This window comes from Lynx rufus, unplaced genomic scaffold (assembly GCF_022079265.1).
Source record: "Lynx rufus isolate CCGP_SWC_20201006 ecotype Redwood Valley unplaced genomic scaffold, mLynRuf1.p SCAF_7, whole genome shotgun sequence".
Taxonomy (NCBI): domain Eukaryota; kingdom Metazoa; phylum Chordata; class Mammalia; order Carnivora; family Felidae; genus Lynx; species Lynx rufus.
In genome coordinates, this window is record NW_025814889.1 from 11,701,820 (window position 1) to 11,726,586 (window position 24,767).

The window sequence follows — 24,767 nt, forward strand, 5'->3', positions numbered from 1 at the left end:
AAAGCTCTCAAGTGGGAAAATCCTGGGAAAAGGGTATAAACCGGGAATGTCTGAGGGCAGGAAAAAAATGGGGTTGGAAAAGACTTCTGGAAAACAGAGACCAAGGCTGAATTCTCAATGTACAAACCATGATGGCTTTTCCTAATGAGAACAGGAAGCTCGCCCTGAAAGAGGAGAGGGAATGTTCTGTGACTGGCATCATTCCTGTTTGGTGTTAGGTGCAATCGCGTGATCCCCCAGGCGGGCTGAGGAAAGCAGTCCTCCCACCTGATGAGCCTGGGCCCCAGAGCATTGTGGGAAACTCCAAACGCCCTTTGGGGCCCTTCCTGGCCCTTCAGGTGCTGGCCTAACACGGGTGTTATGTCGCAGCCGGTTCATTTGCAAAGGTGCTCAGAGGAGAGGGGAGAAGAGCAGGCTCAGGGGAACGGAGAATAACAGGAAGGGAAGCCATGGACTCGGGGGCGGGGGCCGGGGGAGGAGGTGGCCACGGTGTGACCGGCACAGGCGGGGATCATGTCCCTGGCGGGTGTGTGTGCTGGGCAGAGCCGGGGAGGTTCTTCTGATGGCAGAGGAGCCGGTGTGGCACAGGCCTTGATGAGATTAGCGGCACCCTGAGTGCTCTCGGCTCTGGGCCAGCGGAGTGGACCCCGTCGGGGGGACTGGGAATCACGGCCGTGGTGGGAGATGCACGCGAGAGCGCACGTGTGTGCCCCAGGGGCGTGGGGGTGTGACGGGAGCAGGAGCGTGTGCGGCAGGTATGTGGACTCTCTCCGGGTCAGTCCCGGCCGCCAGGCGGGCGGCAGATAAAAGCGAAGATGTGCTTCTTCTCGTTTGTCCTCAAGGATGGGGAGGGAGAAGGCCCGTTCCAACAGTGGCAATTCCCAGACCCCAGAAAATGAAAAGGCCTGTGAGGGCGCGCTGTCCACGCTCCTTGCCGGGATGGCTTTGCCACCTTCTGTGCGGTCCGCTGCCCTGGCCACCGCGGCCGAGAAGCTGAGGGCTCTGTGGCCGCCCCGCTTCCCCCCTGCAGGGGGCCGACTCTCGGGCTGCAGTTCAAATGTTTCGGCAGAAGTGTCCGTATTTGCATACGCATCGCACTGTTCTCATATTTGTCTCTGATGTTGGAAAGCTCCAGCACTTTCTAAATGGATTTTTGCTTCTTTGCGTCTTGGCAGAACCCAGGGATGGCACTTTCTCTGGGTTTCTAAGTGGCTGTCATTCGAGTGGTCTGGTTCTGCTTAGATGTCAGACACTGACGAGTCTGGGAACTGGGAAGCATGTTTAGATGTGGCCCTTGCTCTTTCTACCCTAAATGGTGGCCAGTGGGGCCATCAAGTAATGCTGTTGTCAGATACGGAGTTTTCTCTGAGTGGGGAGGGGTGCGAATGTAGTGGTTCTGCTCATTCGTGTGTGTTGAGCACTGAGCTGCCTAGGAAGGCCTCTTAGAGCAAGGAAGGGGAGACACTGGGGGAGCTTATAACCTGTAGACGTACCTCGGGCAGTGAGCAACAGAGATCGGGCTGTTTCCTCCCCTGCCCCCTCAGTCTGCATGGCCAACTCCTGATATTCAGCCACCAAAGCCCAACTTACACGTTGCCCCCTTTTGGTTGCTTTCCCAACACCCATTCTCTCTTTTGTCATCCTAGTTCTTTTCCTGACCCTTTTCACATCATTGCATCCGGGTCCATATGCACCGGTGTCCCTTTCCCACCGCACCACACGTTTTTTCTCAGGCAGGGACTATCTTACTCATCTTTGCACAAATGCTTGTTAAACTGGTAAAAACCCAAGGTTCGCAGAAATTAGCATTTCTCTCTGTGTCCTCTTTTCCCATTCATTCAGCATGCATTTATTAAGTTTATGTGCTGTGCTCAGTGGTTTGGTGTTAAGAATATGAATGTGTAGGGCCAGAGTTTCAGACTTTAAAATGCTCACAGTGTTGTGAGAAAAAGAGGGAAAACCAGTAAATTGAATAATGTCTGGTAAGTGCTATGTTATTCATCATTCAAGGATTATGTATTTAGTGCCTACCTGCTGTTCTAGAGACTGGGGATGCATCAGTAGAAAGGAAAAGAAAAACAGGGGGCACCTGGGTGGCCTGGTCAGTTGAGCATCTGACTTCAGGTCAGGTCGTGATCTCGTGGTCCATGAGTTCGAGCCCCACATTGGGCACAGAGCCCACTTTGGATCCTCTGTCTCCCTCTCTCTGCCACTCCCCTGCTCATGCTCTTTCTCCCTCAAAAATAAATAAAACATTAAAAAAACAAGAAAAGAAAAACAGGTAAAAGTCCCTGCCCTCAATCAAGGTACTTATATTTGAGCAAGAAGGAGACAGACTGTATGCAAACAGCTAAGTCTGTTAATATCTTAGGTTGACAAGTGCTATGAAGAAAAATAAAGCAGGAAAGAGAATAGTTGTGTGTGTGTGTGTGTGTGTGTGTGTGTGTAGGGGGTGGCAATTTTAAATGTAGTAATCAAGGCAGCCCTCACTGAGAGGGTGACAGTGGGGTCAAGGTTTGATAGAAGTGAAGGAGCTGGCCATGTTGTTATTTGGAGGAAAAGCGTCCCAAGGATGGTGCAAAGGCCCTGAGGCAGGGGTATGTGGGAGAACAACAGGAGTGGGGTGAACAAAGAGAAGAGCAGTAGAAGATGAAGTCAGAGAACTAATAGGCAGAGCATGTGCAGACCAGGACTTAGAAGTCATTGTCAAGACCCTGACTTTTACTCAGGGTGGTGGGGAGCCATTGGAGGGTTCTGAGACAAGGCATGGCATGATCTGACCTGTACCAGGATCCCTCTAGGAGACAGGTGGGGATTAGGAGAGATGCCAGGGTGCAGGGCCAGGGTGGAAGAAGGGAGACCAGTTAGAAGGCTCTGGAATTATTCAAGTGAGAAATGGTGGGAGCTGGGCTAGGTTGGCAGAGTGGAAGTGGTAAGAAAGTATCAGATTCCAGAAAAAAATTTGAAGGTAATTTCATGAAGATTTTCTGAAAAATTAAAAGTAGGGCTTGAGAGAGGGAAGCCAATGATAGTTCTAAGGTATTTTTTGGCCTGAGCCTCTGAAAGGAGGCTGTTACCTTTACTTTAGATGTCAAAGTCTGTGGAAAGAGCAGGCTACAGAAGTATCACCAGGGGTTCGGATTTTGATTTGTTAAAGTTTGCAAGGTCTAGAAGGCGGTTGGACTGTAAGTCTGGAGTTCTCTCAAGAGGTCCTGTCTGCAACAAGGTATAGTTGATTCTCATCACACGTAGTAGTTATGCTCTGTAACGTCACCACCAGCGCTGAACTAGTACATACTGACCTACTGTTACCCGGGAAATAGAGGTTTAGGGTCCTTGTGAGTCTCTGGTCACAGCATTGTCATCTACTGACGGATACATGACCTTGTTTTGTACGTATTTCTATTTAACGACATCTTATTTAATATATATTATTTTTTTAATGTTGATTTTATTTTTGAGAGAGAGACCGAGCATGAGCAGGGGAGGGGCAGAGAGAGAGGGAGACACAGCATCCGAAGCAGGCTCCAGGCTCCGAGCCATCAGCACAGAGCCCGATGCAGGGCTTGAACTCACAAACTGAGAGATCATGACCTGAGCCGGAGTCAGATGCTTAAGTGACTGAGCCACCCAGGCACCCCTAATATATATTCTTGATTCATGAACGATGAACTCATGGCTAACAGCAACATAACTCACCCCTAAGTTAAGCTGGTCTAGCCACACATTTTCTCTGTAGGCACATTTCCACTTTCTTGTGCCAGGAACACTAGACGGCACTTCATCGCTGCACTTGGGGGCTGTTTTAAACCATGAATCTACAAAATGCACAAAAATGTAAAAAACATGACAGCAGCTAGACCATGAAAATGATACTTGTTTGTAGTGTGAGAGGCGAAACAGGAGGGCAGAGTGTCACCTTGTCTGACATCTAAGCAGGGAACGTGAGCTTTGGAAACTCAGTTTGAGCCTCTCTGCTCATGTCCACACGTGACCACAAAAGCACTGCAAGTATTGATTTGGGGGCTACAAATAAATTTTAGTGAGTAGGCAAATTAAAAGTGCAGAATCTGTGAATAATGAGGATGGACCGTATTTGGAGGCTGATGTATTTTTTTTAATGTTTATTTATTTATTTTTAGGGAGAGAGAGAGAGAGAGAGAGAGAGAGCGAGCAGGGGAGGGGCAAAGAGAGAGGGAGAGAGAGAATCCAAGCAGGCTACACATTGTCAGCACAGAGCCTGACACAGGGCTCAACCTCACAAACCATGAGATCATGATCTGAGCTAAAATCAGGAGTCGGACACTCAACTGATTGAGCCACCCACGCGCCCCAAGAGGCTGAGGTATTTTGAAGCTGTGAACCTGGATGAAGTGGCTAAGGGGGAGGCAGGGAAAGATGGAGGAGAAGAAAGGTCCCAGGGCTGAGTCCTGGAGCCCCGCGGACTCTGAAGAGGCAGCATGTGAAACAGGAAGGGAACCAGAGTAGTGTGGTATCCTGGGAAGCGCTTTGAGTTGGAGAAAGTACCTTGTGTCAGTTGCTATTAAGTCAAGTAAGATGATGACTGGGTGTTGATCATTGGCTTTGGGGGCCTTGAATTATGGATTAATTGAACCATTCATTAAGCCAGTGGGAGCCCGACAGCCAGCGTAATGCTATGAGGTGGCTTTTTGTAAGAGGACCCCAGCGTGCTGTCAACCCTGGGGTTGGACACCACCCCCCCCCACCCGTCCCCCAACACTGGCTTATCTCTGCAAGATCAGGACGCTGTTGGGATCTTGGACAAAGAAACCTCGGCCTCATCCCTACTGGCCAGTCTCGATCTAGACAGGGCAGAGCCCAGTCCCAGTCAGCACTCCTCTGATTCTGGGGGCCATGCTATCCAGGAGCCCCAGCCAGGTGCAGAGTGTTGCTGTCTGCTTTTAGCCATAGTTCAGACTTCAGATCCCTTCTCGGTAGAAGTATTGATTTCAATTTACGGGCACTGTTGTTTTGTTTTTGTTGTTCTTACGGCTGTTGCCTAAATGACTGTTCAGCTAAATAGTGAACTTTGGCAATGTCAAAATGACTTCAGTTTTTTTTTTTTTAGTTTATTTATTTATTTATTTATCTATTTATTTTGAGAGAGAGAGAATATATGCAAGCGGGGAGGGTCAGAGAAAGGGAGACAGAGAATCCCAAGCAGGCCTTGGGCTGTCAGCACAGAGTCCAACGTGGAGCTTGATTCCACTAACTGTGAGATCATGACCTACGTCGGATGCTTAACCGACTGAGCCACCCAGGCGCCCCAAGATTACTTCAATGTAACTGAGCTCTCTAGCTATGAATAAATAGTGAAAAAAGGGCTGTTTATCCCACGTATCCCAGCACACACACGGTGCCTGAAAAGGCAAAGGGATCTGATCACCCTTGAATTCATCCTTTATCCTGAACAGCTGCCCTGATGTTACATGTCCTTTAAAAGAACAAGGGCCCTTGCAGAACATCCCATCACTGATGGCAGGAGAATGTGGGCCTCGCTCCATCCCTGTGTATGGGGGTCCCACTGCAGGCATCTCTTAGAGCCGCTCCAACACCGAGGGCCCCTCCAATGGTGTATGACCAGTGGTGATACAGACCCATATTTGGTAGCATGTGTGCAGTATGAAGTAACCGACATATTTCAGAAGCAACATTACAAATACAGGTGAGAGAGGAATCAGCAAGGCCTGGAACGACCAGGGAAAAACTCTTGGAGGAGGCGTGATTTGCAGGAAGAGTAGAATTCCAGGCCAAGACAAGGAGAGTAATGGATGTGGGCAAGCAGAAGAACAAAGGCTCAGAGTCCCCAGCTGCTTCTTATCGAGTGTGGAAGAAATACGCAGACTCGTTTGGCTTGGAGAGGGGGCTTGCCCAAACAAGGACTCGGACCAAGAGTCAGATGCTCAACCGATTGAGCCACCCAGGGGCCTCCACCCTTCTGCAATTTCTGAACGGCTCCTCTCTAAATACTGGATACTGGGATGGAGTATCATGGTTTCTAAACTTCACTGTGGTGTCGGGGAGGGAAAGAAACCTTGCAGCATTTTGGAACTTACTCTTTTTTTTTTCTTTCAATGACTAAAACCCAAAACACCGGAATGCCTCTAAAGGTCCTCTTAATCTTGAAGTGAAGCTTGTCAGCCTTCAGGAGGAGCGAAGTAGCCATCCCACTGTGGTCACAAACCCATGAGGGCAGAGGCTGGATCTCAGGACGACCTTTGAGGGCGACATCACAGGGTTATTTCTTGCCACGTTGCCCTGAATTGCCTTAACTCCGAACACTTCCTTTCCTCCCTCCCACTGAATTCCAGGTCTCTCCCACATTTTAGAACACCAGCTGCCCTCCCATTTTCCACTCCCTTCCCATTCCTTAGCCTCACCCCTCCACCCACTGGCCACATTCTGGCTTTGGTAGCATTTGAATAGTACTCCAGCTCAGATCGGAACGGTAATTATAAACCAGGACGGCGCTTTCGTGGGGACTTTTCATGCCTGTGGTAAAATTCAAGAGGCTACTAGGAAAATCAGAGCAAGCCACTGTTTTGCGATGCATTTTTAGTAAATTACAACTCTGAGGGAAGGATGAGAAAGCTTTCCAAGGGAACTTGTCCGGCCGAGGACAGAGCTAGCCAAAGAGAGCCCTACTCCTCTTAACTTCCGTGACTTTGGGTTGAAGACAAACCACAGGCAAAGAATGAGTCTGTGTTTCAGCTGAATTTTTAATTGCCGGCAATCCAGGCTACAGTTCTCCAAACCTTGGTGAAGCCACACGGTTTATGGAGAGGCTTGTAGTAAAGCCCCTCATTAACTGGTTTTTTTCTTGTCTAACCCCACCTGCTGCAGAGTCCGCTTACAGAAAGAGTTGTGACTAAGCATGGTTGCTCATACTGCCTGTTGTAATCAGTTCTTCCTGAAGCCAAACTCCACCCTGAAATGGATGCCCGAATTTTCTTTTCCTTGATGTGTAGAATTTTATTTATCATCTCCGAACAGGCAGCCGCTGGGCAGAAATGTCGTTTTTCTCTCCCAGTGTTTCAAAGAAAGCCTTCTCGGGGTGCGTGGGTGACTCAGTCGGTTAAGCTTCCGACTTCGGCTCAGGTCATGATCTTGCGGTTCGTGAGTTTGAGCCCTGCGTCGGGCTCTGTGCTGACAGTTCAGAGCCTGGAGCCTGCTTCGGATTCCGTCTCCCTCTCTCTCTACCCCTCCCCTGCTCATCCTCTGTCTCTCTCCCCAAGATAAATAAACATCAAGAAAAAAATTAAAAGAAAGCCTTCTCACCACTTCTCCAACATGCAACTTCTCCAACTCGTTGCAACTGGATTACAGTTCAATTTAAGGCCTTCTGTACTAATCCACCACATGAATTGGTGCTGCACGGATTCCTTCTCCCCACCTGTGGAAATTCCCTAAAACGCAGAGTCCCATGCAGCTCTTCACTTGAGCTCAGATTCTTTTCCACGAAGGCGTAACTTCAGGACAAAATAGCAGGTGACCTTCAGGACAAGAGACTGAGGCATAGAAAGATAACACATCTGGAGCGCCTGAGTGGCTCAGTTGGTTGAGCGTTTGACTCTTGATTTCGGCTTGGGTCATGAGCTCATGGTTGGTGAGTTCAAGCCCCAAGTTGGGCTCTACACTGGCAGCGTGGAGCCTGCTTGGGATTCTCTCTCTCCCTCTCTCTGCCCCTCCTCTCTCTCTCTCTCTCTCTCTCTCTCTCTCTCAAAATAACTAAATAAACTTTAGAAGAAAAAAGAAAGATAACAAATTCTCCGAGATACATTGGCTCAGGGCTCAGCCTGTAATTCTGTCCTCTAACTCACTGCTGGATCTGAGATGGCAGAGATGTGGCACCACTCTGTGTGTGCAGTCTAACGATTGTAAAAGCCCTCTGCTAGAAGATCACTCTTCTCACTACTTCTCTGTTAAGCTCCTCCCTGTAAAGACCCTATCACATTGCCTAACCTGGCTAGCACAGCCGAACTTGAATCCAGGCCCTCCCATCTCCTTCCATGAGCCACTTGGGGGAAAGCCGTGATAGTAAAAGAAGTCTCCACTACCTCTGACCACGACTGACTCCCATCTCTTAGGGCCTTTTCGTCGTGACGCACACGAAGTTCAAGCCGAGGGCCTTTCTCCTTGACCTCCACAGAGAGGTGAGGTCAGCCAGCAAGAGGCACAAAGGAACCTTGGACTAGGTCACAGGATGGCAAGCAGCCCTTCTGCCAGCCTCTTCTTGCTGATGTCACAGGCAGGTTGGACATTTCCGACACATTTCCAAAGACAGAAGCACATTCGAGGAAAGGTAGAGTGCCGCTAATCTTAGTGTCCCATCGGCTCTGTCTCTGCAGGTAGGGGGAAGGCAGGAGTTTCATACACTGCAAAGAATTAGGGAAAAAATTAGGATATGCCCATTTTTATAAGCAGTCTTCTGGAACACATTTTTCTAACTCCCCTTTAAAAAAGAATTATAATTGGGGCCAATGGAAAGAAGAACTGGTTGGATCTGGGCAGTGCCCCCTTGCTGCTGGTTAAAAGATTGGAAAGAGCTTAGGGTGATGGGGAAGGTAATCTTGATACACCTGACCTGGAGGTAGGAGAGGGTGGGATGCTGTGGGGGAAGGCAGAGGGCCAGGGAGAGAGAATGTAGGAGTACAGTCACTCTCTTCTCTCAGTGAATGCAGAACCATGAAGGTACCATGGCCAGCCAGTGTTCCTCAGCCATCGTGGGAATCTTTGATATTATGGTGGACTGTTCCCATGCCCGAGCACCGTCAGTAATGATCAACAGGCAGTTCCTGGGTTGTGGTGTCTAGAACGGTGCCTGGACCTAGAGGGGATGTATGAGTGTGCCGGTGAATAAGCGAATAAAAGGAACGACAACTCGGTGAACAAAGGGACCCAAGTGCGCAGGAGGTTGGTATGGGGGTTGTAAGTCTCTTTCCAGCTCCAAGATTCAAGTACTCAGACATGCCCTCCCATCACTTGTGGGCCCAGTTCAATTCTGATTTCCGAAGGCTCTGATCAAAAGGGTGGAAATCTCCATTTACGAATCATTTCCATCATGTAAAGCAAGAATGAAGGGAAAGTACCAAGTGATGTCAAGGAACTGTCCATCCTTCACTCTAACAAATAATAAAACCTCCATTCTGTTTTTATCCTATGGTTCTCTCAACCCTTCATCCTTACATAATAACTACTACTAGCTCTGACTATACCTTATTATATGTTTATTGTTTCCATTAAGCCTCATTACAGTCCTGAAGGTTGGGCTCTGTTAATGTTCCCATTTTACAGATGAACAAAATGGAGGCTTAACAAGATTAAATGACTGGCCCAAATCCACAGGTGTAGTCAGTGGGAGATCCTAGATTTCTTTCACCGCAAAGCCAGTGTGCATGGCTATTTAAAACTTCTTAAATCCGGGGCACCTGGGTGGCTCGGTGAAGTGTCTGACTTTGGCTCAGGTCACAATCTCATGGTTCATGAGTTCAAGCCCTGCGTTGGGCTCTGTGCTGACAACTCAGAGCCTGGAGCCTGCTTCAGATTCTCTCTCTCAAAAATAAAATAAAATAGCATTAAAAGAAAAAAACCCTAAAAAATAAATAAAACTTCTTAAATCCAGGGGCACCTGGGTGGCTCAGTGGGTTGAGTATCTGACTCTTGCTGCCGGCTCAGGTCGTGATCATCATGATCTCACGGTTCGTGCGATTGAGCCCTGCATAGGGCTCTGTACTGACAACAAGGAGCCTGCTTGAGATCCTCTCTCTCTGCCCCTCCCCTAAGCACATGCACTCTCTCCAGCTCTCTCAAAATAAATAAATACACTTAAAAAAAATTCTTAACTCCAGACAGCTAAAGTTGTTTCAAGTTACAACCACCTAAATCGATTTCACATTTAAAGGAAACCATTTCACATCTTTACCTCCCATTTAATGACAAAACAGTCCTTCTTACCTTTCCCACTCTTTCGTCTTTAAACCTGTTAATTTCTTCTTAGAGCACAACACAAGGGCATATGCTCAAAACTTACTAGCCACAGCCTTTCTTCCCCACCCCGTGTCTTTCCTGTTCTCTAGTCTTTCTATTTGCACCTTCTCCAGTGTTTGACTGTTGGAGGTAATATATCCTTTCCTGGATACTTGAGGTTTTATTTAGAGTAGGTTCAGTATTTTCAGGGCTGTATTCAGGGTTAAAGATCAACACCTGTGCCATCTTGCCACACTCTTGTCTGGCTTAGTCTGATCGTCTCCTTAAGAAGGCAGCCGTGGCTGGCGTTACTTCTGCAGCTGTGTCCACCCAGCTGGAGCACCCAGGAGAACAGGTGCTCCGTGGCATAGGGCCCACGTCTGCTTCCCTCACACCACAAAGCCAGTGCCTGAAATGGAACCCAAGCTGTTAAATAACTGAGGAACGCGAGAAACACTCCCTGGGTCCCATGGTTCTGGGTCCCGGGCCTCCACTTTCTGGCATGGAGGGCTGCTCCCCACCCCAGGCCACCCCTCCTGCGTGTCCTCTGCTTCACCCACTGGAGGTGGTCAACTTTGAGGTACTGAGTACAGTGGTACTTAGACTTCCATAGAGGAGAACAGACGGCCTTGACCGTGAACCTGGTAACAGGGGGAGATATTCTCAATCTCCTCCTCTCCCTCTGTAGAAACTGCTCTTCACTCCCTTGAGAGCACAGGGAAAGGAAAAATTCTTTTTCTGTTTTCTGTGAGCCTGGGGGTTGAGTGCCGCCCCTGCTTCAACAGAGCCACTCTTCCTGCTTCCAGTTAGACTTGGTTAAGCCTTTTGCTCCTCTCTCTTTCAGGAAGGAAAATGGGCAATTTAATTGTTTCAAAAACAAGATGAAAGGTTTCTGAATTTTTTTTTTCCTCTTGGAATCTCTGAATTCCTTTACCAGGAACCCTTGCTTTCAACCAATATAAAACAGCTTGGCCTGGAGGACGCTTCCCACCAAGTGGAATTTTCCACAGTGGGTTGGTCGTGAGTCTCACAGCAGTAAATTCAATTATTTCAAATTTTGAACCAACTGTTTCGCTGAACAGCATGAGACGAGCGTGGGGCTCAGAAGGAGGGCCCCGTCTGTCCACACAGATCTCCAGCAGCTCGGGCTGCCCTGCTGAGACGGCGTGGTTCACGTGATTGACTTCTATTTGCTGGAGTAAACCGACCCGGCCAATGGAATGCTCTTTCTACCAGGGAGAGCTAAGAAAATGGAATCGTTAACCCCCAAGGTCTGACCGAGAAGGAGGTTCTGAGAGATCACTTCCCTGAAGGTCTTTCCTGTCCATTAGCCCTAGAAGTAGTGATTCCGAAATCCCTTTGAGAAAAGGTCTTAAAAGGAGAGTGGCATGAACTACACAGTCAGCCACAGACAGAGGCATAGGGCTAATTCTGCCCATTTCGTCCCCTCACTTCGTGTCAGGAGTAACCATTGGTTAACCAAACAGAATGTGCTAAGCCCTGAATATCCAGACCAGAGATATGTCCCCGCTGTCCAGCGGTACCAAGTGTGGTGGTCGGCAGTGTGATTCACACAGTAGGGAGGAGATACAGAGGGGAGGGGAGGAGGTCCAGGAGGCTGGCGTGTCACGGGAGTTTGGTGATGAAACCTGAGAAACCAACACGTGTCACCCAGGTAGAGCTGTTCCCACTCGGCTGCTACCTATCTTGTGTGTGTCCTTTTCGGCGCCTCCGGGTTGGTCTGTTGCCGCTCACGGCCCCCCAGGACTGTGCCTTGAGATGCACTAGAGGAACGTCTGTGTCCTCCGGCCTGGAGTCTTGTCCTTCTGTCTCCGCTGTACCAGGAGACTGAGCCCTTTCCCGCTCTGCCTGGGTGCTGATGGCATCTCGAACGAGCCACAGTGCCCGTTAATGACGGCTCTCTTTGTCAAGTGTCAGTAGCACCAATTAAGTTATTTCTGTGCAAAGCCTCCCTCTGTGAGGAGGTGTGGGGGTGGCGAGAGTCATTGTCACCCTCCCACTGCACGTGAGTTGTGCTGGGTACAGTCAGGAGAGAAAATTGTTTCTCCTTCATTAGGAAGTTCTTCGGCATCTGACTGGTGTTGGGGGGAGAGATGGATTTGTGGTGGGTGTGACTGAGAACCCTTCCCACTCTCTCTCCGAGGCCCCGTGGGGACTGTGTGCATTTGTTGTCTGAGAGTTTGTACCTTGGAGGCTGTGACATTTTAGAATTACAGCCGAGGGGCACCTGGGTGGCTCAGTCGGTTAAGCATCCACCTTTGGCTCAGGTCATGATCTCACGGTTTGTGAGTTCAAGCCCCACGTCGGGCTCTGTGCTGACAGCTCGGGGCCTGGAGCCTGCTTCGGATTCTGTGTCTCCCCCTCTCTCTGCCCCTCCCCCACTTGTGCTTGCTCTCTCTCTCTCTCTCTCTCTCTCTCTCTAAAATAAATAAACATTAACAAAAAAGAAATACAACCAAATTCTTGCCAGTGGTATAAGATTAATAACGTAATACAAGGGAGTGTGGCCAGTTCTCAAAGTGAAACCTGGCCTCTCCCAAGATCAGAGCGAGAGTGGCCTCTTGCAGAACTACAGGCTGCAGGCCCCAGGCTGAAAGGATCGGGGAAAGGGTAGGAGGTGAGGAGAATTCAACAGGTTGGCCAAACAAGGGGAGCCCACTGTAGGACCCAGAGGAGAGCAGGAGAGAAAATATCCCAGCAGATCCCAGAGGTTCGTCACGATTTGGGTGGCCGTTTCAAATTGTCAGGAGGGTTTTGAATATTGCCTGAGAATCGGTGTTTTCCAAGAATCACTGCGAGATGAAAAGTAGCTATTTATAGGGATGTAGGCAGGCTTGTTCAAACAATGTCCTGAGAACATTTGGTTTCACGAATCAAATCAAAAGAGCAGTTGGAATCAACACACATTAGTGTGGTTTGCCATTGCATAATTCTTTAATTATTTTAGGTTGGTGAGAATATCATTTCCAAATCAATCTACTTTCTCTTGTTTATTGTTACATTACACATCCAAGGACTTTCACTCTCTGTGTGTTTCAAGTGCAGTTCAGAACTTCACCCCAAGGCAAGTGATTTACCTGCCAACAATTGGTTAAACAATGTTTATTGTGTTGTTGATAGGACCTAGGGAAGACACAACACCAGAAAGAACAAGAAATGTTTGGCACAGGTATACAGACCTCCACCCCCAGTATCGCTACCTTGATATTTGCTTATTAATCATTGAGAACTTTCCCCCCAACACCCATGCTACCGATCCTGGCATCTCTCCGTCAGTGGCTCCCTTTTGTCCGTTGCGAGAATAGAAGCATCTGAGAAAGATCCAGACACCGTTTCTTTATCTTTTTTTTAAACCGTATGTTTGATGTTATAAACTTTACCATTTAAACAAAATCTCTGGTTTTGAAAATTGTGTATATGTCATCTGTGGCTTCAAGAATCTAAACATCGGAAGGAACATCCCAGTTCCAAGCTGCCGAAAAATCAGCCACTTGCTTTTCAAGTGCGTGCCATGTCTCGCACAGTTCTCCAAAACGTAGGTCTGTTTGCCGGGCTGAAGGTAGATCTGCTGAATGTGCAGGTGCCTTCGGATGTACAGATTCCTGGAGGGCCATCGTGTTCTTTATTCTTTTGTTTTCTGAGTAATGGATGGTGACCAGAATTTCTTTCTTTCTAACAGTCAGGGAAGGAGGGGGGGTGGGAAGAGAGGAAGGAGAGGGAGGAGGAGGAAGGAGGAGAAGGAGGGAGGAGGGGGTGCTCTAAGGAGTCCTCCCTCCCACACCCACAGCGCTAGAGAACTGAGGATGGGGTGTGCAAAAGAACACAGACAGTATCAGCTCTTCCCAGGAGTGAAGCCTGCTTTGCAGGTGCTGTGACGCTTACCCTCCACACACCGTGGCTCAGGGGATCGTCTCGATCTTTGCTTTAAAAACTGTGGAATCAGCTGTTGGAGGTGCCTTCGCACCTTCTCAGGGCTCCTTCCGCATGTCTGTCGCCATGTCATACCTGGTGTGACACAAGAGCTTGTGCCCCCAATCCTGCCCTGAGCTCTAGCTGCCCCTGCATCACTGTTTGACATCTGGTGTCATGGAGTGGCTGGGCCGGGCTGGCTTGCCGTCTTCCTAAAGAGCCCTGCGGACCCTGTGACGTGGAAGCCAGGGCTCCTGCCTGCCAGCCTCGCTGTGGGCTCAGGATATTTTGCCGTCTGTTCTGCTGGGGGGATGACACTGGGTCAGGCGTCACCAGTGAGCCTCTCTGCCTCCTTTGAACTTTCCACCAGCCCACGTGGATGGCCCTGGAGGCTTAGAAATAAGCTCCTTGCAGATGTTTCCATCTGTTGTCTTGTAGCCACTCATACCAGAACATCAGCTCATGGAGAGCGTGCCTCCTAAATCAGCGAGACACTTACTGTGGTAAACGGCTCCCTTTCGTCAGTTGCCGTAATAGAAGCATCTGAGAAATCTGCTCTTAGTAGGCACAGGGACAAGGAAGTGGGGACAAGTGGGGACAAGGAAGATGCAGCCAGCTCCCAAGTATCCAGGGGCCACTTCTCCAGTTTGTGAGCTGCCCAGCGTTACAGTTCTGGGTCTCCTTCTGCTACCATGTTGAGGCTGAATGTAGCCAATAAAGGACATACCGACCTATTTATTTTGCTCTTGGGAAAAAAGGAAAAAAATAAAGTCTCATCAGAAGTTTGGAGGAATTGGGGCCGAAACCGACAAGCAGATTTGGGGATTGTCTGTGGTTGGTATTTCTTACCGTCGTAACCAGAAACATTCAACAATAGTTTGTATGCGTTCCTAGTCCTGCTTAGGAAAGCACGCAAGGCCTGGAATAGCAAGTGTGAGAACAGGGACAGAATAAGCTGAGACCCCTGGGCTAGAGGACCCTCGGGTTAGAAGCGAGGAGTTGAGATTAAGGAGCGTTTTTGCTGTTTGACAGGGGAGAGGCTGAAATGTCTGTATTGACGGGAGACCCACCATAAACCTTAGAGAATGATGAGCTGAGAGCGGGCCTGGGCCATGCCCCCCAGGGGCCAGATTTAAGGTCTTCACTGCCCTGGATTGTGAGCTCTGTGAAGGCATTAGGAAGAGGCTTCCTGTTCATGCCCCACGGCACCCAGGGAGGCCCTGTGCTGGGCCCAGAGAGGCTTCCCTGAGTTAATTTTAGGTGGAGTCACACCCCAGACTCCCGTGAAGTGTACCTGTCCCCGACTCAGTCTCAGCTGAGCTGTAGTACTTAACACAGCACTGACATGAGAGAGCTACCTATTCCTATTTGTTGATTGACTGATTGAATTTGACTGATAATCTCCAGTTACACACACACACACACACACACACACACACACACACACACACACATACACGCACGCACAAATGCTCTCACTTTTTTCTGGTTAAGAAAGCCAACACCCAAAATAGGTCCTCTATCTCTACTCAGTTTTTAGAATGACAGAAAGTTCATCCTGAGGCGCAAAGAGAAAAAGAAAAGAAAAATCTAAGAAATGTTTTATGTCTTTAGCTTTTGAGTTGTCAGGCTTGTGTCTCTCCTTTGTCATTTCACAGCTCCTGAGGTCCTGGCCCAGAAACCGTACAGCAAAGCTGTGGACTGCTGGTCCATCGGGGTGATTGCCTATATCTTGTGAGTATTGCTTGCTACCTTGGCTTCTTTTTTCTTTCTTTCTTTTTTATTGCCGTGAAATACACTTAACACAGGATTTACCATTTTAACCCTTTTTAAATGCACAGGTCAGTGGCGTCCAGTTCATTCACACTGTCGTGCAGTCACCACCACCCATCTCCAGAATGTTTTCATCTTCCCAAAACTGAAACTCTGTCCCCATTAAACTCTGACTCCTGTTGTCCCCTCCCTGTAGTCCCAGATACACTCCATTCTTCCTTCTATCTCTGTGAAGTCGGCCATTCTAGGTTCCTCACGTAAGTGGAATCATATGGCATTTGTGCTTTTGTGACTGGCTTTCTCGTTTATAATGTCCTCAGGGTTCATCCATGTGGGAGCAGGTGCTGGAATTTCATTCTTTATAAGGCTGACGAACAGTCCGTTATATGCATATGACACATTTTGTTTATCCATTCATCCCTCAGTGGACACCTGGCGGTTTCTACCGTGGGGCCATTACGCATAATGTTGCTATGAACATGGGTGTTCAGATGTCTGCCTTTGGGTGTCTACCGGGATGTGGGATGGCTGGATTATACAGTAATTCTACGTTTTAACGTTTTGAGGAAGCTCCACGCTGTTTTCCATAGCAGCACCCCCACTTTACATTCCCAACAGCAATGCACAAGGGTTCCAGTCTCACCACATCCTTCCCGACACTTATTTTCCAGTTTTCATAACAGCCGTCCTAATCGATATGAAGTGCTTTCGTCGTGCGTTTGGTTTGCATTTCTCTTTCTTAAAATGTATTTCTAATGTTTTTGAGTGCAGTTGACACACAATGTTACATTTGATTCAGGTGTACAACATAGTGATTTCATAACTCTATACGTTAGGTTGTGCTCACAACAAGTGTAGCTTACCCTCTGTCACCATACGACGCTATTCCAATACTGTTGGCTCTTTTCCCCATGCTGTACCTTTTACTCCTGTGACATATTCATTCCATCACTGGAGGCCTGTACCTCCCACTCCTCTTCACCCATTTTACCCCTCCACCCTCCCTTCTGGCAAACCATCAATTTGTTCTCTGTATTTATAGGTCCAGTTCTGCTTTTTGTTTATTTATTCATTTGTTTTTTTAGATTCCACATACGAGTGAGATCATATAGTATTTGTCTTTCTAGGTCTGATTTATTTCACATTGCAAAATATCCTCTAAGTCCATCCCTGTTGTTGCAAATGACAACATCCCATCCTTTTTATAGCTGAGTAATATTCCAGTGTGTGTGTATGTGTGTGCATGCATGTGTGCATGTGTGTATCACCTCTTCTTTATCAATGGACGCTTGGATTGTTCTCATATCTTGGCTGTTATGAATAATGCCTAGTGCATTTATCTTATGGCTAATGATGTTGAGCATCTCTTCATGTGCCACCTTGGCTTTCCTGGGGATACAAATGACTATGAAAATATTAGGACATCTTCAAAAGAAATCAAAATGAGAAAAATATGGTGAAAACCAAAATTTAGCCTTTAGATACCTCATTTCTTCTCAGGTGCCTCATCTCCACAACCCAGGAAGGGCTGTCATAGGCATAGGGTTGTTGCAGTTGTTTTCACGGTGATCAGTTTTGGTTATTATTATTATTTTTTGTTTTCCTTCAGTCCACTGTAAAGTTGTTTTTTAATTACAATTTCTTTTGGCAGTGATACTTTCACACACTTACAATGGAACACACTGCTAGGCTGGGTTTAGGCCAACTGGTGTCTGTAATTGATAGGAAATGAATTTCTTCCCAAGGAAGGGAAGGCTTTCTAGCAGACAGAGTCTGCTACACACAATGAAAGACCGTGGGGGATTGTGATCAGAGAAAGGTCTGACAGTATGTGGCATCCTCAGGGACTGCTGGAAACATCCCCCCTGTATTGGCGTTGTCTCATTATCTGGAAAGCAAGCGGTCTTTCTACAGCATGCATTCAACCGGGCAGCTTTTGTAATTTAATGTGGATTTAGTTGACAGCTCCTGTAGATTCCTGCCATTATCACAGGATTTATCCATTCTGATATCCTTGGCCCGTAGGACTCCCACTTATGGAAATAGGTAAAGGGCAGATTCATCTGAGCTATAAAACTAACATCACATTTACATAGTGGTTTTACTTTTAAAGCATCTTGACCATCTTCTATAGTAGTTTCATCCTTTTTAGTGTGTGTGTCGGGGGGAGTTACAGACCCTTTTGAGAATCTGGTGGAAGCTCTGGACCCTGTCCCCTAATAAATTCACACACACACACACACACACACACACACACACACACCACACACCACACACTTTAGCATACCTCATTAAGGGGCTTCCTGCGTAGGTAGATATCAGACACAGGCCGTGTGTTATTTACTCTGGCCCCCTAAACTCTCAGCTGAAATTCACCTCAGAGGTCATGCCTTGATAAACTTGACATGAAAGATGAGAAGAAATGAATGATGGGCCACTGTTCTTCCTGCAGAGGACCAAAGCTGGCGTCATCTCGAGAAATCTGGGGCTAGGCACAAGTGTCCCTTCATCTGGGCTTCTGCTTGTTTGTGCCTTCACACTTCTTCTGAATCTTGACCCATCTGGTCTACACTAATGTCTATAGATTCCCTTTGTATGTATAATGGTTTCCCTCAAGTCTTGGCATTGGGGTAGGATATCTGCACAGCTAGAAGGAGGTACATACAGCTTTACTGGGATGGGCATTGGTGTCTTAGACAGCTCTGGCTGCTATAACAAAACACTATGGACTGGGTGACTTAATAGGCAGACATTCATTTCTCACAGTTTAGAAGGCTGGGAAGTCCAAGATCTAGGTGCCTGCTGATTCAGTTCCTGGTGAGGACCTTCTTTCTGCCTAGGTTGCCACCTTCCTATTGTGTCCTCACAAGGCAGAAGGGGAATGTTCAAGCTCTCTCGTGTCTCCTGTCTCTTCTCATAAAGGCACTAATCCCATTATGGAGGCCCCATCCTCATGACCTCATCCCAACCTAATTACCTCTCAAAGGCCCCATTTTCAAACACCATCACAGTGGGGGTTAGGGCTTCAACATACGAATTTGAGAGGGATGCTATTCAGTCCATAGTAAATGATTTGGTTGTGTTGTGCTTGATAAAATTCTTACAGCAGAATCTCCTCAAAACATGGACATTTCGGGATGGACATAGTACCTACTTTATAATATCAATGATGTATATATAATAAATACGTATGTATCTATATTATATATACACATATATATTATATATACACATATATATTACATCAAACATCTGTGTAACAGTGCAAGGATATAAATATTCTCACAGGTTTTATCTCCCGTCACCTCCCTGCAATCCTACAAGATAGATGTAGTTATTATTAAACCCACTGAGAGAAGATGAAACTTCAGTTCAAGGACACTAAATAATATAACTTGGTGTCAGAATTGACATTTGAACCCAAGCCCAGCTCTGACTTCCAGTCCAGCTCTTTCTGCTACGCCACATGCCCTTCACATGCAGACGTGGCCATGTCAGTGAGAGAAGACAGGATGTTTCTTTCCCTGAGACATCCAGCTTGTGTTTATTTCTTTCTTTCTGCAAATGTTTACTGAGTACGTACCATGCACCTGTCACTATGCTAGATCCTGGGAATGAGCGTTAAACAAAACATACACAGTCCCTGGGTTTGTGAAGCTGGCTCTCAGTCTCATGGAAGAGACAGGCATTCAGAGAAACCTCATAAATGAACATTTAAACATGTGCAACATGTGCAACACATTTAAAAATGTGCAGAGTGCCTTAAAGGAAGAGCATGAGGTGCCCTAGTAAAGTGGAACAGAGGTTGCCTCGTTTCCACTGGGGTAAATGGCTGAGGAGGACTTCTTTGAAAAAGGGGCCTTAAAACAAAACCTAAATGATGTGTGAGTGTTCAGCAGATAGAGTGAGGAGAAAGTGTTCCAGGCAGAGTGAATAGCATGCACAGAGGAGGCTTTCAGCTGCAAGTAACAGAAAATTCTGGCTTAAGCATTTAAAACAAGAAAACAAGTCATACCTCACATAATAACAAGTGTGGATCTAGGGGAGCCACAAGACTGCCTAGGTCAGAATGTCACTCCCAGATGGTATCCATCTGGGATGGTACTGCTCTTCACCATCCTCAGTACGTTAATCTTTCCTTGCGACCGCCCCGCCCCCCGCCCCCCACAACCAAACAAGATGGCCACCGCAGCGTTGGGCATCTTGGACAGACACAGCATTGACTGGTGGAAGAAGAGGTGATGTTTATCCCCACGTTCCTGGAAGAGCTAGAATATCTTCCCCAGAAGCCCCTCAGGCAACTTTCCCTCATGTCTGATTGGCCAGAAATGCCTCCCATGCTCGTTTCTAAAGGAGTCCCTGGCAGACAAGATGGGATTATCGCTGGTTGGCCAAATGAAGCAGGTGACCTCTGCTGGTGAAGAGGAAAGCAGGAAATGGATTTGCAGTAGGTAAAGAACACGTCTGCCATGGCCCAATAGGTAGGAGAACACCAGGAAGGACAGCAAGGGGGCACCCAGGTGGCTCAGTTGGTTAAATGTATGACTTGGGTTAGGTCATGATCTCACGGTTCATGGGATCGAACCCTGCACCGGGCGCGGTGCTGACAGCCCAAAGCCTGGAGCCTGCTTTGGATTCTGTGTCTCCCTCTCTCTCTGCCTCTTCCCTGCTCGCCCTTTGTCTCTCTGTCTGTCTGTCTCTCAAAAATAAATAAATGTTAAAAAAAATTTTTTTTAAGTGCAACATGGTTAGAGTATGATATCAAGACAGGATATCAGAAAGTTATATGCAAGAGCCTGGGGAAGGAGAGACGTGGCAGAAAGTTTAGGTTTAACAAATGTAGTGGGAAGCCAAAGAAGGATTTTGGCCAAAGATATGAACTGATCTGATTTTCACTCAAGTATTATTCCAGCTACTCTGTGAACGGGGGTTAGACAAAGCAGGAGTGGAGGGTGGTGACTGTTGGGAGGCTTTGTCAGGTGAGCAGTGACAGTTGCTTCCACCAGGGAGGCAGTGATGGTGATCGAGTGGCAGGTGTATTTTGGATATGGGGTTAAAGGAGAGAGAAGTTTCAGGTGTAAACCCAAGTTTTTGGCATAAGCATTCATGTAGATGGCTAAGAAAAAAGAATAGAGGGTGGTGAATGAGCAAGTCTAGGGGGATCACAGTGAGATCAAGAATTTCATTTGGGGCATGTTAAACTTGAGATAAACTTTGAGATATCCATGCAATTGTGTAGGCACATGTGGAGGTCAGAAGTCTGGGATAGAGATGCTTGGCATATATATCTGGGTATGGTTTGAATGTAGTATATCCAAAGCCTTATAATTACAGTATACAATACAATACTTGCCTGGGTTAAAATATAGTATTAAGTAAAGCAATACTATATTTCTTTATTTCTATTTTAAGTATAAATTGATAAGCTCAAACTTGATGGTCACCTGATCACCACTAGTTTTGCTCCAGGGATTAGTCTCCGGTTGATTTATCAGCTGTGTCATATTTCAAAATGGCAGCTAGGGTGCCTGTTTTCCTTGGTGCCTTCCAGAGCTCTGAGAGTCTCAAGCAGAGAATAAATGGAGACTGTGAGCCTCTCTCTTATACCTTCCAAGATGTTCAGATCTTTATGGCTGATAGGCCACATTCTAGATAAAACTTTTCTACATAATATGGCTATGCTTGGAGAACCACTCACTTCAAATTTATCATTATTAGTGCCAACAACTAGCATTTCTTGGGTACCTTTTCTATTCCAGGCACTGTTAGGTGCTAAAGATGCCAAGATGACAAAAGCATGTTGCCTCCCATGAGAATATTAACAGTGTATATGGTGGGACAAGAAGATTCATAAAGTAGATTAAGTGACATGCGGAGGGGCTTGTGTGCAGCTGTAGGAATTCCTGGGCTGAAGCCACCAATGGGGACAGGGGTGTTCGGGAAGGAGGAGGCACCATGCCAGGTATGTCTAGGAGTCTGGATAAGACTAGCATTTCAGAGAGGGGAGAGGGATGCTTGCAGGCACAGGATCAAGGTTGCCTGAGGCACATTCGAGCGCCGATGAAAATACTCAGTAAAAGGCCCCTGGCCTTGGTTGGGGTTCCTGGTGCAAGGCTGGCTCCAGGTTGAACTAGGGTTAGAAGTTAGAACTCCTGGATCTCAGTCTCAGACTCTTGCTACTTCCTGCTGACCGGCTAGAGGGTTAGGGTGGGTCTGCCGTAGGTGGGGAGGGCCCCTACCCATGTTGGGACTTTTGACCTTCCTACTGCACCCCGACTCCCTGCTTTCATCTTCCGTCTGGAGACCAGTGAGCAAGGCTGTTGAGCGGGTCGTGACGCACAGGCAGCACACAGGGGAAGGCAGCTGTCCCGCGGGGGTCTGTGCTGAACCCCTGTTCTTCATATCACCTATAATGGAAAAAGGTTAGCCTCTGCAGTTTTTTGAAGTGCAGCGTTATTTTCATTTGCTAAACCTGTCACACTGAGAAATCAGATCACAACAAAAGCAGCTGTGACCGGCCATGTACCAAACGTCCCCTCTGCATGCAGACATTCTGTATTTTGTCAGTGCAGATACTTGATGTATTCCTTCTCTTTTGATCTCTGCACTCATTTCTATGTTATCCATCATGTTGGAAGGAGAAATATTTTTTCCTATGAGGGATACTCATTTTTAAAAACACATTTAATGGGTCCTTATCAGGAGTCCCTCTAGGGATCTGGACTTAGGAAAAACATCTTTGCCTGCATCACTTAAGCTACTGAGAAGAATGAGGAGAATGTGAGGCACACGCTGGTGGGCATGTCGGTGTCCAGCCTGGATGTGTGGTCAGCCAAGATCCCGCAAGTTCCAAGGAAATAAATGTGCCCACTGGAGATGAGAATCTGCATTTCATTGACAAGACTGAATTTTGCCATCATGTGCACACTGCCTTTCTTTCTCGAAATTTCAAGGAGATGAGTTAATGATGGCTTGCCTCACTTATGCTCAGGGATACAGCATGCTCTGTGCTATGGAGAAACACAGTGGATGTGTGTCAGTCTAAGAATCAAGCAAGGCCTTACGGAGTTTGGCATGAGAGCGTTTGGGAAGGCCAGAGGGTTAGGGTGGGACTGCTGTGGGTGGGGAGGGCCCCGACCCTTGTTGTGGCCTTGGACCTCTCTGCCTAGCAGAAACTCCAGGCAAAATACTTACAGTAATCCCCTTACTTTTTGACTGGCCTCCTCCATGGTTCAGTCTTTAAAACGAAGTCACATAAATATCTATCGGCCAGCTGGTACTCAGTGTAATTGGCTTTGTAAAGAGTGGTGATAAGAGTGCCTAATCTGTATGGTAGGTCCATTTTTGGAGACAAAGAATGTTCCTTGTCAAGGTAGTCATCATCATTTTAAACCATTGACAGATGCGGCTTTGTGGATACACATGTCCCAGGGAGAGAGCGGAACCCAAGCTCCAGTAGGAGAGAATGTGGTGTAATTACTCAGCCCCAGGGAAAGAGCCAAGCATGGGGCATTATGATGGTGGTTACTACCATTAGTATGAAAAGTGTTAGCACTAATAAGAATAATTAACTGGCATTGCCAGCAGGCAGCAATCATCTTGTTATATTCATAAACTTTGTGGGAGGGGACACATTGCCTTGTTTAGGCTGCCTTGGGCCCATGGGCTGCACTTTGGCTTTCGAAGTTCAGGAACTAAATTAATCTATTTATTCGTCTTGCTCAGACAGTCCCAGTGAATTGGTTCACACTAGCCAGACTCAAAAGAGATTAAAAAAAAAAAAAAAAAAAAAAAACCCTGGAGTGTCAGTTTACTAAATCATGAGATCCGTGCCCTGCAGGGTAATTGGATACACATGTCATCAAACTAGCATGTTCTCCCCGCAAGAGGAAATGCTCCATGAGAAAGCAGATTAAAAGCAGAAGTTGCCTTTACAAACAAGGAATCAGAGCCTAAAGCTGGATGGCCTTACGTGTTTTCATAAAGCCTAGAGTCCTCTCCAGGGTTCTTCTCTATATCCAAGGGTATTTCTGTCCCTCTGTGACACAGCTGTCCCTGGTGGCTGGTCAGAGTGGCCACAGACTGGCCAGGGCTTACGCCTCCCTCTCCTCCCTCCTGCCCTAAAGATCAGCCTCCAGCCTTCTCTATTTTCTATCATTCAGGCATTATTATCAGTGTTTGAGCAGGCTTTGGTTGTCATAATTCTCAGGCTTACTGACTTTATTTCACTGACTGCATTTCACTATGGTGCTTTCCAAGGATTTCCAGAAAGGTGCTTCATCTCCCGTCCATAGTCTACACTGAGTGGATCCTGTATGTGGCTAAATGCCTTTTGGTTACCTTTAGTCTCAGACACAAGTACTGCTTGACCATATTCCTGCTTTGTTGTGGGCCTGTGACCCTCTCCCTGCTGCTTCTGGGGAAAGACTTTATTGGTTGTCTGTTGATGGTTGGTTCACTTCTCAACCCTTAGGAAATAGTCAAACAAATATTGTCTGGTTTCAGAAAGTGGGTGGAGGGGTATGCACGGAGGTGATGGAGGAAATTTTACAAGCAGTGCAATCGAGGTCAAGAAATTCTGCACTTTAGGGGCGCCTGGGTGGCTCAGTCGGTTAAGCGTCCGACTTTAGCCAGGTCACGATCTCGCGGTCCGTGAGTTCGAGCCCCGCGTCGGGCTCTGGGCTGATGGCTCAGAGCCTGGAACCTGCTTCGGATTCTGTGTCTCCCTCTCTCTCTGCCCCTCCCCCGTTCATGCTCTGTCTCTCTCTGTCTCAAAAATAAATAAACGTTAAAAATTAAAAAAAAAAAAAAAAAAGAAATTCTGCACTTTAGTTGGGGGAGGGGGAGCAACTTCCTGCCAGTCATTTCAGGGAAGGTGGAATCCACTAATGTCTTTGTCTCGCAAAGGCCCTGGGGTAGAAAGGACACCTCAGGGAGAAGCTCGTAGGGAATGTCTCACCTATATCACCTTTACACTCAATGGCAGGGCTTCGGGCCAGATGGAAAAACATTTCACTTCCTCTGCTCTCTTCTGTTCACATCAGCATCATCAGTATCCTCTCCTGGAAACTGTCATT

General features: G+C 47.3%; 1 protein-coding gene across 2 annotated transcripts in view; it reads left to right on the forward strand.

Annotated features, from left to right (window-relative positions):
* CAMK1D (calcium/calmodulin dependent protein kinase ID) overlaps positions 1-24,767 on the forward strand; it is a 433,382-nt gene that overhangs the window by 376,950 nt on the left and 31,665 nt on the right. For both annotated transcript variants that reach the window (XM_047067247.1, XM_047067248.1), the window contains exon 6: positions 15,576-15,651. In XM_047067247.1, coding sequence (XP_046923203.1) covers positions 15,576-15,651 — 76 coding nt within the window. The remainder of the gene's footprint in view (positions 1-15,575; positions 15,652-24,767) is intronic.